Raw genomic sequence first — 14,924 nt, 5'->3', positions numbered from 1 at the left:
TTTTTTTTTTTTTTTTTTTTTTTTTTTTGAGATTTTTTTTTTTTTTTGAAGACAGAGTTTTGCTCTTGTTGTCCAGGCTGGAGTGCAATGGTGTGATCTCAGCTTACCACAACCTCCTCCTCCTGGGTTCAAGCAATTCTCCTGCTTCAGCCTCCCAAGTAGCTGGGATGACAGGCATGCACCACCACGCCTGGCTAATTTTGTATTTTTAGTTGAGACAGGGTTTCTCCATGTTGGTCAGGCTGGTCTCGAACTCCTGACCTCAGGGGATCCACCCACCTTGGCCTCCCAAAGTTCTGGGAATTACAGGCGTGAGCCACTGTGCCCAGCCTTGCATCTATCTCTTGGCACTGGGGACACAGAAATGCACAAAACAGAGGAAAGTTCCTGCCCTTGTAGACCTGACATTCTAGTGGCAGGAGACAGACCATATGCTCATGCGTGTGTAAAGTATATAGTGGTCAGATGGTGATGAGTGCCATGGACAGAGTTAAGCAGGGAATGGAAGGAAGGAATGCTGGCAAGAGGAGAAGCTGGTTTAAATAAGGTGGCTAGGTGGGTCTTCCTGGAATAAGCCACGCTGCCTCATGAGGAAGAGCACTCAAGACAGAGAACAGCAAGTGCAAAGGCCCTGAAGCAGGCTGTGCTGACTGTGTTTGACGGCCAAATAGGAGGCCAGGATGACTGCAGGGGAGTGAGGGATGGTGGTAAATGAGGTCAGGGGTGGGTGACGGACCAGATCGATAGGGCTATGTAAGGCCAGCCATTGGATGGCCATGGACTTTTAGGCTGAGGTGGGAAGGTTTTGAATGGAGCATGGTCTGACTCATCTTTGAAAGGGATTTCTATCATTCTGGCTGTTGTGTGGAGCAGAGACTGTAAGGGACAAAAGTGGCAGCAGGGAGACCAGTTAGGAGGCACTGCGGTCTTCCAGACCAGAGCGGGCAGCAGCTTGGACCAAGGCCCGGTGTTGGGACTTGGCCATACTCTGGGCTTAGAATAGTTAGGCCGGTGGTTAGATGAGTTGGATGTAGGGTGTGGGAGGAAGAGAGGACTCCAAGATGACTGCAGGGTTTTTAGCCTAAGGTGCTAGAAGGATGAGTTGTCATCAGTTGAGCTGGGGCAGCAGTGGGTAGGCAAGGTTTGTGCATTTGTCCATCAGTCCATCCATCCAGCCAGCCACTGACCTCAGCACCAGACCTTTGTGCTAAACTCTAGGCACTCCTTCAGGTCCTCAACCCTGAACTTCAGGGATGAGGTGGTGACAAGGCAGGCACATTCCCTGCTCCTTTGGAGCTCACAGTTTCGTGAGGGGAGACAGATGACAAATGGCTAACCCAGTGTGTGACAACGAGTGTTACCAGGTGAGGTTCTAATATTGCAAGGGGGCTTGCAGAGCGTGTCCGGGAGAGCTGCTTCAGAGAGGGCCAGGCAAGGACCGTGGCTGCAGCAGTCCAAGTTTCCAGAAGCATTCCCACTCTGTTACTTTGAGGTCTGCTCATTTTGTGCAGAGAATAGCAATGAAGTTTGTAAAATGGCAGGGGCCTGTAGTTCACCGGGGGGAACACTGTGCTATAGGCCGCACCCAAGGGTCGGGGCTGTGCAGCCACATGGAGACGGCCTTTCTGAGGAGCAGGTAGGCCTTCTTCTGAGGAAAAGTCCTCCCACCACCATCATGCCAGAAGGCACCATAGCTCCTCTCCCCCACCCCCTCCTCAGGTTCTCCCGCGGCAGACCTGTGGCCTCTTCACACACACCATCTTCTACAACGAGTACCCTGGCGGCTCCAGCGAGCTGGACAAGATCATCAACGGGGGCGAGCTCTTCCTCACCGTGCTCCTCAATCCTGTGAGTGCCCCACAGCCTATGACTGCTGGTGAGAAGGGGCTGCTGCACAGCCCGCCTGCAGCTGGCGCAGTCTTCCTGGAGCCAGGAAAGGGCGGAGAGGCGTGAGTGAGTGCCTGGCAGTTGGGAGATCCACTCACCAGTGCTGGCCCTGTCCTGCCTCGGCTGTGTGACCTTGGCTAAAGAATCCGAGCATGCTTTTTTTTTCCTTTCCTAATCATGTACTTTAATATGAAAGTGTTGGCATTTTTATGCATGTTCCCTTTCAGTCTTTGCTCATATGTGTATACACACATACACACACATACACAGATACACACACATATATAAATGGCATTTGAGTTTTCTAGGTCTCGCTTTCCTTATTTGCAAAATGCAAACAATTACCTCTACTTTAATAATATGAAATAAACTTCAAGTGGTGGTTGTTATTCAGCTCTGTGGGCTGAGTACTCTTCATCCTCCATGCACCCCACCCCTAACATTTACAACACAAAACCCAAATAGCTCCCACATTTGGGTCTGCTTTCCATTTCAGGACTGTAATATTTGGGGTCAGTCAGGCCTGGTTCGTCTATTGCCTCATCTAAGTACTCGCAGCAGGTTTGTTGATAGCCCCAGCGTAACTTCCGCTGGTCATCAGGGGCCTTGCAAGCTGAGGCAGGGTCAGAAGGATCAGAGTTGGCGGTGAGGGTGGCTCAGACACTGATGGGCCTTGTCTCTCTCCTCCCTTCCCCTGGAGCAGATCAGCATCTTCATGACGCACCTGTCCAACTATGGGAATGACCGCCTGGGCCTGTACACCTTCAAGCACCTGGTGCGCTTCCTGCACTCCTGGACCAACCTCCGGCTGCAGACGCTGCCTCCTGTGCAGTTGGCCCAGAAGTACTTCCAGATCTTCTCTGAGGAGAAGGACCCACTGTGGCAGGTGGGGGGCTGGGCAGCCTGGGCACCTTGCTGCAGGGATGGAATGCCACCACGCACAGGCATACACTCCAGATATGGACTCAAGGCTCAGCCATCATGTCCTCACACTCTCACTCGAATGTAAACTCAGGTCTCCATCTACTCACCAGTATGAGTGCATTCACTCCTGTGCCCACATGCATGTTCATACATGTACATACCTCCCCATGCAGACCTACATGCATGCAGTCATATATAGCCTTGGAAAAAACAGTGTTAAAAAAAAACGAGTGGGCTGGGCGCAGTGGCTCATGCCTGTAATCCCATTACTTTGGGAGGCCAAGGTGGGCGGATTGCTTGAACCCAGGAGTTCAAGATCAGCCTGGGCAATATGGTGAAACCGTGTCTCTACAAAAAATACAAAAATTAACCGGGCATGATGGTGCGTGTCTGTAGTCCCAGCTACTCGGGAGGCAGAGGTGGGAGGATCAATCGAGCCTAGAGGTTGAGGCTACAGTGAGCTGTGATCATACCACTGCACTCCAGCCTGGGCAACAGAGTGACACCCTGTTTCAAAAATAGAAAACAACTCCAAGTGAACACAGTGCAGACAAAGTATAGAAAGTGACTGCCCTGTCTTGGTCAGACTCTTAGATAATCTCTTGTATCTCTTCTAACTCCAGCAGGCTCTGAGTGGGAAAAGGGACTGATGGGAGGGTTTGGGGGCCAGTTTTGGGTAAAATCTGCTCCTATGGGTTGTTAAAAAGTGGAAGCAGAAGCTGGAATTGGTGACAGTCTCATAGTTCAGACCAGGAGTCCACAAACAATGACTCATGGGCCAAATCCAGCCTGAGACCTGTTTTTGTAAAGAAAGTTTTATTGGCAGACAGCCACGCTCATTCTTGTATGTACTGTCTATAGCTGCTTTCATGCTATGACGGCAGAGTCGAGTAGTTGCAATGGAAACTTCCATACCCCAAACCTAAAATATTTACTAAACACTTACCAAAGATTTACTAAACTTTATAGGAAACGTTTATTGACCCCCTGGTTCAGACCCAGCCTGTCCAGTTAAATTCAACAAGTGCTTGTGAGTTCCTGTTACGTGCTAAGGGGCATTTTGCCAGGCTCTTTGGGGGATGTGAAACTGACCAGAAGTGGAGCCTGCCTGTCAGCGGCTCAGTGTCTGGGAGTGGGGATGTGACAAGGACACATGTAGCATGTAGGTATTATGCCTGTTGGGCTGTAAGGGCCACATATCCATGCGCAGTGAGAGTCCGCTGACTGGGTTCTGGGGCGCCCCACACGTCCCTTCCACTGTTGTTTTAGGACCCCTGCGAGGACAAACGTCACAAAGACATCTGGTCCAAGGAGAAGACGTGTGACCGCTTCCCAAAGCTCCTCATCATTGGCCCCCAGAAAACAGGCAGGTTTCTCTGCTCTTGACCCAGCTTCCCCAACTGCCTGCTGTCTCAGCCACAGAATTCTGAGGACTGCCTCGCCCTGGCCCCACTCCCGGATAATTTGCTCCCTCTTTCCCAGGAAGTAAGAGTGAAGTTGGGGTGAACACAAATTGCCTGTCAGTATGGAGGGGAAAGAGGTGGAGGAGGGGCCTGGAGTTCTCCTATTTATCCTGAACCATAGCCTCAGGGAGCTCTCTCTGCATCATCCTGGGAAGTCTCCAAGTCTAGTCAGAGAAGCCCAGATCAGTTGCTCTGTAAGTTTGAGTAGTGCCAAGCAAAACTGGTATAAAGAGGACTGTGATCAATTAACCATGTCTGCCAGAGGTGCAGTAGGGAGAAGCAGTGACATGATGGCTAAGCATTTGTCATTCATACAACCCTGCAAGGCACAAATAGGCACTCCCATTTTATGGACAGAAACTCAAGGTTCAGAGAAGTCGTGACTTCCCTTAACACATTCAGTTAGGTAATAATGGCAATTCCTGGTCCTGAACTCTGGTCTCTGTGACCCTGAAACATGTACTCTTAATCGCAAAACTCTGTAGCTTCCTTCTCTTCTGGGCTCTCTCATTATAGCATGTAAACTATAGATTCATATCACAGAAAGTGAACGAACTTGCGGAGGAGGAGGTAGGGCAGGGTGCGTGAGTGAGGAGAGGGTATTGGGAAGAGGAGACATGGAAACAAGATTTGTTAGTTCTTTAAGAATTTCACATTAACAGAACTGGAGGGTCACAAACTCCCTTTTCCCTGAGCTCCTACCAAGTGCCAGAGGACAGAGGCCCAGAGCTGGAAAGGGCCAGCTCTTCTGGGATGCTGAGGGGACAGCAGTCAGTTAAACATGGCTACCAGAGTGCAGTGGTGAGGAGGATTCTGAGGCCAAGTCCTTGTTTAGTGAAGAATGCTGTGATAGATTAGTGATGTCTGCAGTAGGTACAGGAGTTGCGGTGTCCACATGCATGCCATATATTTACCACCCTGGATTTAGTAATTCCTTCATTGCACTGATGAAGAAGCTAAGACCCAGAGAAAGGCAGAGACCTTTCCAGGATCCCTCAGTGGGTCATGGGGAGCTAGGCCCAGAACCCAGACTCTATCTTTGGCTGGGGACTGGGCCCTGGGTCTGAGGTGTCTACCCTCCCCACAGGCACCACTGCCCTCTACCTGTTCCTGGGCATGCACCCTGACCTAAGCAGCAACTACCCCAGCTCTGAGACCTTTGAGGAGATCCAGTTTTTTAACGGCCACAACTATCACAAAGGCATCGACTGGTGAGTTGGCCTTTCTGTCCACAGCAGGATGGGAAGGCCATCCTGGGGCCTCCCGGGAGTCTGCTATGGCCACAGCAGGAAGCAGCTGGAGCTTGCTCACACACAGCTGTAGTTCCTGTAAACAGGGACAAAGTGCAGTGACCCTTGAATCATGGTGTGAAAGCGTTGTCATAGAGAGGACACTCGATGAGGAGGACCTTTGCCCCTTTGCTCTACTGCCTGCAGTCATAGGCTGAAGTTGAAGTCCACCCCTCCCTTGCTCGCAGAGAAACATCCTGAGTCTTGGGGAGGAGAAGGGTTTGCCCAGGGTCTTAAGGTCTGAAATCCAAATGTTCTGGCCCTCCTCACTGCGTGTGGCTGACTGTGAAGCAGAGGTGTTCTTGCGCGCCCTTCAGGGACAGGTCCCTGGTCTTCAGGTATCACCTGGGGAAGTCATTAAGATTGCCGCTTCCCACCAGAGCCTGCAGAGGTTACCTTTGTAGAGGTTCCCAGCAGAGGGTCCTAGTAGAGGTTCTCTTAAGGGTGTGGGGACCAGAGCAGAGATGGTTTTACTCTCCACCTTTTCAGTTGGCATCTTTCTCTATTTGACTTTTTTTTTCTTTTTTTAAAAATTTTCATGTCAGGCAGGTAATGTGCCAACATCATAACAAGGTTCGAGGTGGGTACACCTCACACGTGTGTGAACACCCAGTCATCACGTGCATGGACTGCAAAGTTTGCCTTTTTAAACCTTGTCCATGTATTACCATTATTGATTATTTTTATGTCAGTGGGTTCCCTGGGTGGAGATGTTATGGGCCTTCTATCTGTTTTTTAGTATTTTTCTGTGCATATTTCTCTTTTTTATCTGTGTATCATCGTTTTGTCTGTCTGCCTTTGTGTCTATTCATCTGTCCATCTGTCCATCCACCTACATTTCTTTCTTTTTTTTTTTTTTTGAGCTGGAATCTCGCTCTGTCACCCAGGCTGGAGTGCAGTGGCATGATCTCGGCTCACTGCAACCTCCGCTTCCTGGGTTCAAGTGATTCTCCTGCTTCAGCCTCCCAAGTAGCTGGGATTACAGGCGCCCACTACCATGCCTAGCTAATTTTTGTATTTTTAGTAGAGATGAGGTTTTACCATGTTGGTCAGGCTGGTCTTGAACTCTTGACCTCGTGATCCGCCTGCCTTTGCCTCCCAAAGTGCTGGGATTACAGGTGTGAGCCACCGTGCCCGGCCCATCTCCCTGCATTTCTAACATGTCCACAGTCTCTTATCTAAAATCTATTGTGGCCAGATGGATTATTTGAAGTCAACATTTTTCAGATTTTAGAAAGGTAATGTGGTGCGAAACCATATATTTAGTAACATCTTCAGCGATGCCTGGGGCAGTACCCGGTAGCAAATTCATTACTATGTGGCAAAGTATGTGAATATTTACACTAAGTAAGAGGAATAAGTCAGGTTTTGTTGCTACACGGCTTTGCTACAAACCTAGGAAACAAAGCTCTGTTTTCAGAGCTTTCTTAATTGAGATATTGTAAACAAAGGACTGTGGACATGCAAAGAAAATTCAGAAAGATGAGAAAAAGCGTGATTCCTTGGACTGATTCCCAAGAGCTGGATTTTGTAGGTAGGTCTAAAGTGGGGTGCAGGAATCTAGCAGGCCCCCAGAACGCTCTGATGAAGTGCATCCTTGGGACCACCCTAGAGCAGCCCTACCTCACAGGATAGGATAGGGACCCTGTACCCTTCATGAGAGTGGACTTTGCTTCCCACACGCCCCAGAAGTTGGACTCTGATTTTGCATAGGTAGGTTCCCCTGCGAGGGTCTGGAGTGTTCATTTGGTTTCCAGAGGTTCCTTCATCCAGAGATGGCCATTGCTCTGGTGGGATATGGGCATTAGTCTGGAAAGCCGTGCTCACCCACAGCAGACTGGGGAGGGGTTGTGGGTAGCAGGAGGTCCTGGTCCACAGTGACGGCCTAGAAGGTGTTCCCCCAGGTCAGGAAAGAAAGCCCGCCCTCTGGAGGCCTCCTCTGCTCTGTGCCACCCTTCCTGGGGCAGCCCTGGAGCTGTTCTGAGCCCCAGCTCGCCCCCTAGAGGCAGAGAGAGTGACAGCCCTGGGAGTTTAGCCTGGAGCCGCTGAGAGGGCGGGATCCTAGAGTTTAGGGGCATTACCCCCTCCCCATGACCTGCAACTGACGGCGCACCCACAAGTCTTCAGATCCTGCCAACTCCAGAATCTTCTGGAAAAGGAACAAATTTGAAACAGGGAGGCTGCAGAGAGGCCATTCCCCTCCAGAATCCCTACTGGAGGCAAGTCCTTGTTTGGTTGGGAGCAAAGTGTCCTGCTTGCTCTCTGAGGACATTCGACCCCAGTGCCTCGCCCTTGTGCTGCGTTCCCCTAGCCCACTCCTCATGAGTTTTGTCTGTGAGCCCCCTCTCTGGGCTTCCTACAGGTACATGGAGTTCTTCCCCATCCCCTCCAACACCACCTCTGACTTCTACTTTGAGAAAAGCGCCAACTACTTTGATTCAGAAGTGGCGCCCCGGCGGGCAGCAGCCCTCTTGCCCAAAGCCAAGGTCCTGACCATCCTCATCAACCCCGCGGACCGGGCCTATTCCTGGTACCAGGTGAGTGGGACTGGGGTGGAATCCCTGTGTGGGGGACGCAGGGCTACATCTGACCTCAGTTACCCACTCAACAGATGTTAGTAATCACCTACTGTGTGCTAGCCCTGAGCCAGGTACCTGGAGCATGGTGGTGGCTGAGAATAGAGTCCCTGGTGGAGGAGACAGGCGGAAATGGAAAGCCAGCCACCAGTTAACTGTCCACCCTCCTAGCATCATGCGGGGTCCTGCCTCTGATTCTGACACTGACGAGAGGTGGAGGCTGGTTACACCTTGAGGAAGCTTAGATTTGGTGAACAGCGATGCAGGATCATACTGACTGTAGCTTCCTCGCTGGACACGGGTGGGAGTGGGAGCTCAAGGAAGGACAAGACACAAGACTACCATTCACAGTGGAGAAGGCGGGCACCTGGCCAGGTGAGGCAGTTACCTGGACTGTGATAGATGAAGAGGGTGTGGATCCGAGCCTCTATCTGGGACATGTATGAACCAGAGCTGTTTTTTTTTTTTTTTTTTTGAGACAGAGTCTTGCTCTGTCGCCCAGGCTGGAGTGCAGTGGCGCGATCTCAACTCACTGCAACATCCGCCTTCCGGTTTGAAGTGATTCTCCTGCCTCAGCCTCCTGAGCAGCTGGAATTACAGGTGTGCACCAGCACACCAGGCTAATTTTTGTATTTTTAGTAGAGACAGGGTTTTACCATGTTGGCCAGGCTGGTCTCAAACTCCTGACCTTGTGATCTGCCCACCTAGGCCTCTCAAAGTGCTGGGATTACAGAGTGAGCCACCGCGCATGGCTGAACCAGAGCTCTCTTTAATGCCTGTGGCCTGACTTAATTTCCTGCATGCCAGCCCACTGAGCCTGCAGGAATGCTTTCAGGCCTTCCCTGGTGGGGTAGGGGGAGTCCCTCCCCTGGCTGCCAGCATTCCTGTGATTATGCCACACAGCCAAGAACTGTGATTCAGAAGTGGTGCCCCAGCAGAAAGCCACCCTGTTGTCCAGGCCAAGGTCCCGAGCATCCTCATTAACCCAGCAGACTAGGCCTGTGCTTGGTGTTGGGGAGGGGGTGGGGCCCTGGGTCTTATAGCCCATGGTTGCCAGAGAAGTGTCCCCTGTCCTGGCTGGGACAGCCTCTTCAGGCCTGGCCTGACCCACCACTTTGAGGCTCTTTTCTCAGCTGTGACAGTGGCTGCCTCCCGCCTGGGACCTCGTGGTCTCGTCCACGAGGCTGGCACCTGCCTCCTCTTTGCTCCCATGGAAGTCTCTCCTCCTGCCACTCGCTGAGGCTGATGGGGAAGCCCCTTCTTACTCTTGTTCTCTAGGGCTTCTGTTTATGCCCTGATGTCTGCTTTCCTGTGGCTTTTTCTTTAGAAGAAAACCGAGAAACCCTCGTCGAGTGTTTCTGTTTTCTGCCGTGCCGTGCCCTCGCCTCCTGGTGCTGTGCAGGGAACGAGCAGTCTGCTTTCATGGGGGAATGTAGGGTGGAGAGGGAGCCGCCACAGGTTGGCTCAGTCCCTGTTCTGCACTGACACTGCTGTACATCTGCCACCTCACTGGAGAGGCAGAGGAGGGGTTTCATGTTTGTGTCCCCTTCTCAAAGATGAGAAAACCAAGTTTCAGCAAGTTTCATGTGGTGGCATTTGAATCCAAGTCTTCTAAATCTAAGACCCTATTCCTTTTTCTGTCCATGGTCAAGAGGGGTAAGGGAGAGAAGGAGAAGGGAGACTCATTGTCCCCAGGAGGACCTGGGAAGGTGCTGGAGGAGAGGAAGGGCAGTGGCCTATCTCAGAAGGACATTAGGATGAGGAGGAGGCTGCTGTGCACCATATTGTCTTGGCCCTGGGCTGTGTGTGATCCTCAGGGGAGGGGATTGGCAGCTGGGGGATAGTGCCCGTTGCACAGGTGCCCGAGCTCTGGACTTCTGGACTTAGTGAATTCTGCAGATTCTGACCTCCCATGGCATTATTTTAGGTGGTTCAGACCAGCCAGTCTCCCTTTTATAGTTCTTTCCCAATCCTTCTGATTTCCATAAAGGAGAAATGCTCACTTTAGTGCAAGTGGTCTTTTGTCCTTTCTAATACTGCCAACCTCTGCTTTCAACAAAGAAAGCAAGTTCAGGGCCTGTTGCAGACATTTGTGTCTGGCTGGAGTTTGAGAACATTGCTTTGTTTTTATTGCATTTATGAGTGGTTGCCTTCTATATATGACAACAGTGCAGTGGCATGATCTCGGCTCACTGCAACCTCAGCCTCCCGGGTTCAAGCGATTCTCGTGCCTCAGCCTCCCGAGTAGCTGGGACCACAGGCGTGTACCACCATGCTGGCTAATTTCTGTATTTTTAGTAGAGATGGGGTTTTGCCACATTGGCCAGGCTGGTCTCGAACTCCTGACCTCAAGTGATCCACCTACCTTAGCCTCCCAAATTTCTGGGATTACAGGCATGAGCCACCATGCCCAGCCTCAGGAAACCCTGATTTAGTCCAGCTCCCGTATTTCGAAGATGGAGAAATTGGGGCTCTGGGAGCAGTGGCTTCCCCTGACATAGGACACGGTGAGAGGCAGAGCCAGGACTCAGACCCAGAGCTTCTGGGTCCAGCTGAGGATCTTCTGGTCACCTTGCAGGCTGCTGTCCCTCTGAGGCCACTTCCTTTGTGCCCTCCATGTGGCATGCTGACCCTCTTTCCTTGCCTGCAGCACCAGCGAGCCCATGACGACCCAGTGGCCCTAAAGTACACCTTCCATGAGGTGATTACGGCCGGCTCCGACGCATCCTCGAAGCTGCGTGCCCTCCAGAACCGCTGCCTGGTCCCCGGCTGGTATGCCACCCACATCGAGCGCTGGCTCAGTGCCTATCACGCCAACCAGGTAGCTGCCTGTCCCTGACCCGTGTGAGGGCAGTCGCAGTACTGGCTTGCTGTGGTTAGCGGAGAGCCTCCAACTCTTTCTCACCAGCCACGGGGACAGATATGCCCTCCTTGGAGAGCTAGACCCTTGGGTCTATAAAAATATTTTATTATTATTATTATTATTATTTTGAGACAGGGTCTCACTCTGTTGCCCAGGCTGGAGTGCAGTGGTGTGATCTCAGCTCACTGTAGCCTTGATGTCCCGAGCTCATGCAATCCTTCCACCTCAGCCTCCTGAGTAGCTGGGACTACAGGTGTGAGCCACTGTACCCAGCTACTTTTTTTTTTTTTCTTTTAAGAAACAAGGTCTTACTATGTTGCCCAGACTGGTCTCAAACTTCTGGGCTTAAGCAATCCTCCCTCGGTCTTCCAAAGTGCTGGGATTACAGACGTGAGCCACTGTATCTGGCCTAAAAAGACGGTAGACCTGTTTACCCCAAGGTTGAACTCCCCAAGCCTGTGTCCCGTCACCATAGACCCTGTAGCCCTAAAGGGACCCAGAAAGCCCTGAGGCAGGCAGGTGGGAGTGAGGAGCCTGGGCGTGGTGAAGTAGGGAGAGGCTGATTGGAGGGGTGGGCAGGAACCCAATCATACCAGCTACATATTTATTTATTTATTTATTTATTTAGAGACGGAGTCCCGCTCTGTCTCTCAGCCTGGAGTGTGGTGGCATGATCTCGGCTCACTGCAACCTCTGCCACCCGGGTTCAAGCGTTTCTTCCACCTCAGCCTCCCAAGTAGCTGGGATTACAGGCATGCGCCACCACGCCCAGATAATTTTTGTATTTTTAGTAGAGACGGGATTTCACCATGTTGGCCAGGCTGGTCTTGAACTCCTGACCTCAAGTGATCTGCCGGCCTCAGATCCCAAAAGTGCTGAGATTACAGGTGTGAGCCACCATCCCCGGCCATACCAGGCCTTTTAGGCAAACTTGTGGAGTGTTTGAGCAGGAGAGTGATGTGGACTGGAAGCTCAGAGAGAGGCCAGAGAGGGACGTTTGTAGGGACCTGAGGGGCAGGCAGAGTTTTGGTGAGAGCTTAAACTCTAGGAGAAATGGCATTGGGCAGCAGAAGCTGGTGGAAAGCAGGCATGAGACCACAAGAGGTCTGAGCTTGGGGATACCTCTCCTTCAATGGGGGAGGAAGAGCCCGATTCTAGAGGGTGCAGGGTCCCGTATTTATAAGCAGGCCCGTTCCTGCTGCTGTGGCTGTTGCCCTTGTTTGCCACCGAAGTCAGAGCAGGTCCCGATCCCCTTTCTCCCTTTCCTCCTTTCCAGATTCTGGTCTTGGATGGCAAACTGCTACGAACAGAACCTGCCAAAGTGATGGACATGGTGCAGAAGTTCCTTGGGGTGACCAACACCATTGACTACCACAAAACCTTGGCGTGAGTGTTGCGTTTGCATTTTTGCAGGTTATTTCCCTGATTAGGCACCTGGGCCAAAAAAGCCGAAGGCTTGAATAATTATGAGAGAGGTTAATTAGAGTCAGCAAGTATGAAAAGTTATTAATATGACTTAAGTCATATTAATAAAGGTATCACCTTAAGAAAAAGGGAGGTGATGGATCTGTTCTACTCTGGTCTGACCATCCTGGGGTATTCTTTTTGGTCTGGGCTGAACTTTTTCAGAGTGTTTTATGTAAGTAAATTAGATCAGTCATGAAGCAGCCCCAGTTCCCACAAGGTTTTCTTAGCATTAGGTTTTTTTTTCTTTTTTTTTTGAGACATGGTCACTCTGTTGCCCAGGCTGGAGTGCAGTGGCATGATTTTGGCTCACTGCAACCTCAACTTCTGAGGCTCAAGTGATCCTCTCGCCTCAGCTTCCCAAGTAGCTTGGGACCCCAGACATGTGCCACCATGCCTGGCTAATTTTTGTATGTTTTGTAGAGAAGGGGTTTCACCGTGTTGCTCAGCCTGGTCTTGAATGATCTGCCTGCTTCAGCCTCCCAAAGTGCTGGGATTATAGGCATGAGGCACCGCCCCCGGCCAGCATTAGATTTTGACTTATAATTTCAGGAAAAGGAAACAAATGTTGTTGACGGTTAATAACCGTACTCACTCAGAACGTGGTGCAAGTGCGTTGAGAATGCCCTCCCGCTGTGAGTAAGTGCCTGCCCGCATTGCATGGGCTCAGGGCTGGGAAAGGCTGCTTTCCTGTGCTATGCCACAGATAAGTGACACACTCAGCTGAATGAGGGGACCCGCAAGAGGAGGAATCAAGTCACACTCCCTGGCTCCATTCTTGGGAAAGTCTTGCAACGAGAATATTCCCTCTTCACTGTCGTGGGAGTTGAAGGTGGAGAAGGGAAGTCAGTCCTTCACCTTGAGGGAGGAAGGGCCACCTGCTGGGGCTGTGGGCCATGGTGTCAGAGATGCCGGGGTTAGGGCCCCACATCCATTTCCTCAGCCTTTCAAGCCTCACTTTCCTCATCTGTAAGTTGGGGATAAAGATAATCCCGGCCTCCTGAAGGTCACTGAATTGAATGAAAGCTTCATGTGGGGCTCTTAGTACATGCTTGGCATGCTCTTAGCTGAGTGCTTGGCACACACTAAGTGCTAAGTAAATGGTAGCTGCTGTTGTTGTCATCATCATCAATATCATCACCATCATCATCGTCATCGTCTATATCTATCCTGTGACCCATTCAGAGGTCTCTGTTCTCCTCCGTTATTCATGGGAATTCTGCTTTCTTGATGACCTCACGCTCAAGGATCTCCTCATAGTTCCTGATCCGGGGCTAAATTCTGATGTCAGTATTCCTCCCTTCTCATAACAGCTTCGGATCTCATATCCCAAAAATGCCTTTGAAGACAGGATGGTGTTGGCAGTCTTGCTGTGTCATTTCTGAAGTTTACTGCAAAAAATGAAACTCTCCAGTGATAGGCATGCTTAAGTGCAGCTGTGGATACTGCATGTTTTGATAAAGACGAAATTTATTAAAAAGCAAAAGAACCTCCATTAAACGCCCCCCTCCCCCATGGACGCTGGGAGGGGTAAAGAAGGCTTCTTGGGTTTAAAAAAAAAAAAAAAAAAAAAAGGTTACTCAGCATTGAGAATGCTCGGAAAAGATTTCCCAGAACATTGAAGGATGGGAAACTGTTCACGTAGTAGATTGCTGAAGGGACTGTGGCTGCTTGGGCTGGAGAAGAGAAGACTCAGAGTGTGTGAGCTGCCCTTCGCCGGGAAGTAGGGCAGGCACATTTAGTGTAGCCTAGGACACATTTGGTCCCACCGATGGCACACAGCCGCTGACAGTCCTTGTGGGTTCAGGAGCAGTAGATTCCCTGGACTCGGCCATTCCTGGGGTCCATGAACATAGCTTTAAGGTGGGAAGTGGGTGGGCTGAGCCAGCTCCCACCCAGAGACTTTCCCACCTCCGCAGGTTTGATCCAAAGAAAGGATTTTGGTGCCAACTGCTCGAAGGAGGAAAAACCAAGTGTCTGGGCAAAAGCAAGGGCCGGAAATATCCCGAGATGGACTTGGATGTAAGTGGTGGACACACTACCTGTGGCACCTGCATAAGCGTAAGGGATCCCTGTATGGGGTTGAGGGGGGTTCTCTGCCCTTTACCATGCACTCAGCACATTCATGGCCTTAGCATTTCTTGGACAGTGTTTGTAAGAGGAGGAAACGGGGGCTGAGACATGGTGGGTCAGAACTGATTTCATCAAACAAGTGTTGGTTACCTTCTGCTAAGGGCTGAGTGCTGTGGGGTTTTGACAATGAGCCAGAGATGTTCTCTGCTTTCAAGGAATTCCTGGCCTTGGAGGGGGATGAGTCCCAACACCAGTAAGTAGAATACAATACAGGCAGAGAGTGCTGTGCGCAGTCAGAGAGGGCACACGAGTGCTATGGGAATTCAGAACAGGGGAATGTCACTTAAAGCTGAGAGGGGTAGAAAGGCTCCTTAAAGGAGGGATG

At 51.0% G+C, this 14,924-nt stretch overlaps 1 protein-coding gene across 2 annotated transcripts in view; it reads left to right on the top strand.

Annotated features, from left to right (window-relative positions):
• Positions 1-14,924, top strand: part of NDST1 (N-deacetylase/N-sulfotransferase (heparan glucosaminyl) 1) — a 59,951-nt gene that overhangs the window by 39,144 nt on the left and 5,883 nt on the right. The window contains exons 7-14 of one of the 2 annotated variants that reach the window (XM_011985331.1): positions 1,720-1,848; positions 2,591-2,773; positions 4,081-4,177; positions 5,362-5,485; positions 7,926-8,100; positions 10,790-10,960; positions 12,279-12,388; positions 14,386-14,488. In XM_011985331.1, the coding sequence (XP_011840721.1) occupies positions 1,720-1,848; positions 2,591-2,773; positions 4,081-4,177; positions 5,362-5,485; positions 7,926-8,100; positions 10,790-10,960; positions 12,279-12,388; positions 14,386-14,488 (1,092 nt within the window). The remainder of the gene's footprint in view (positions 1-1,719; positions 1,849-2,590; positions 2,774-4,080; positions 4,178-5,361; positions 5,486-7,925; positions 8,101-10,789; positions 10,961-12,278; positions 12,389-14,385; positions 14,489-14,924) is intronic. The other variant, XM_011985332.1, reaches the window with a different exon arrangement.

Source organism: Mandrillus leucophaeus, unplaced genomic scaffold (assembly GCF_000951045.1).
Source record: "Mandrillus leucophaeus isolate KB7577 unplaced genomic scaffold, Mleu.le_1.0 Scaffold282, whole genome shotgun sequence".
Lineage (NCBI taxonomy): Eukaryota > Metazoa > Chordata > Mammalia > Primates > Cercopithecidae > Mandrillus > Mandrillus leucophaeus.
The sequence above is the reverse complement of the archived record's forward strand: the minus strand, read 5'-3'. Positions and strand labels throughout refer to the sequence as shown.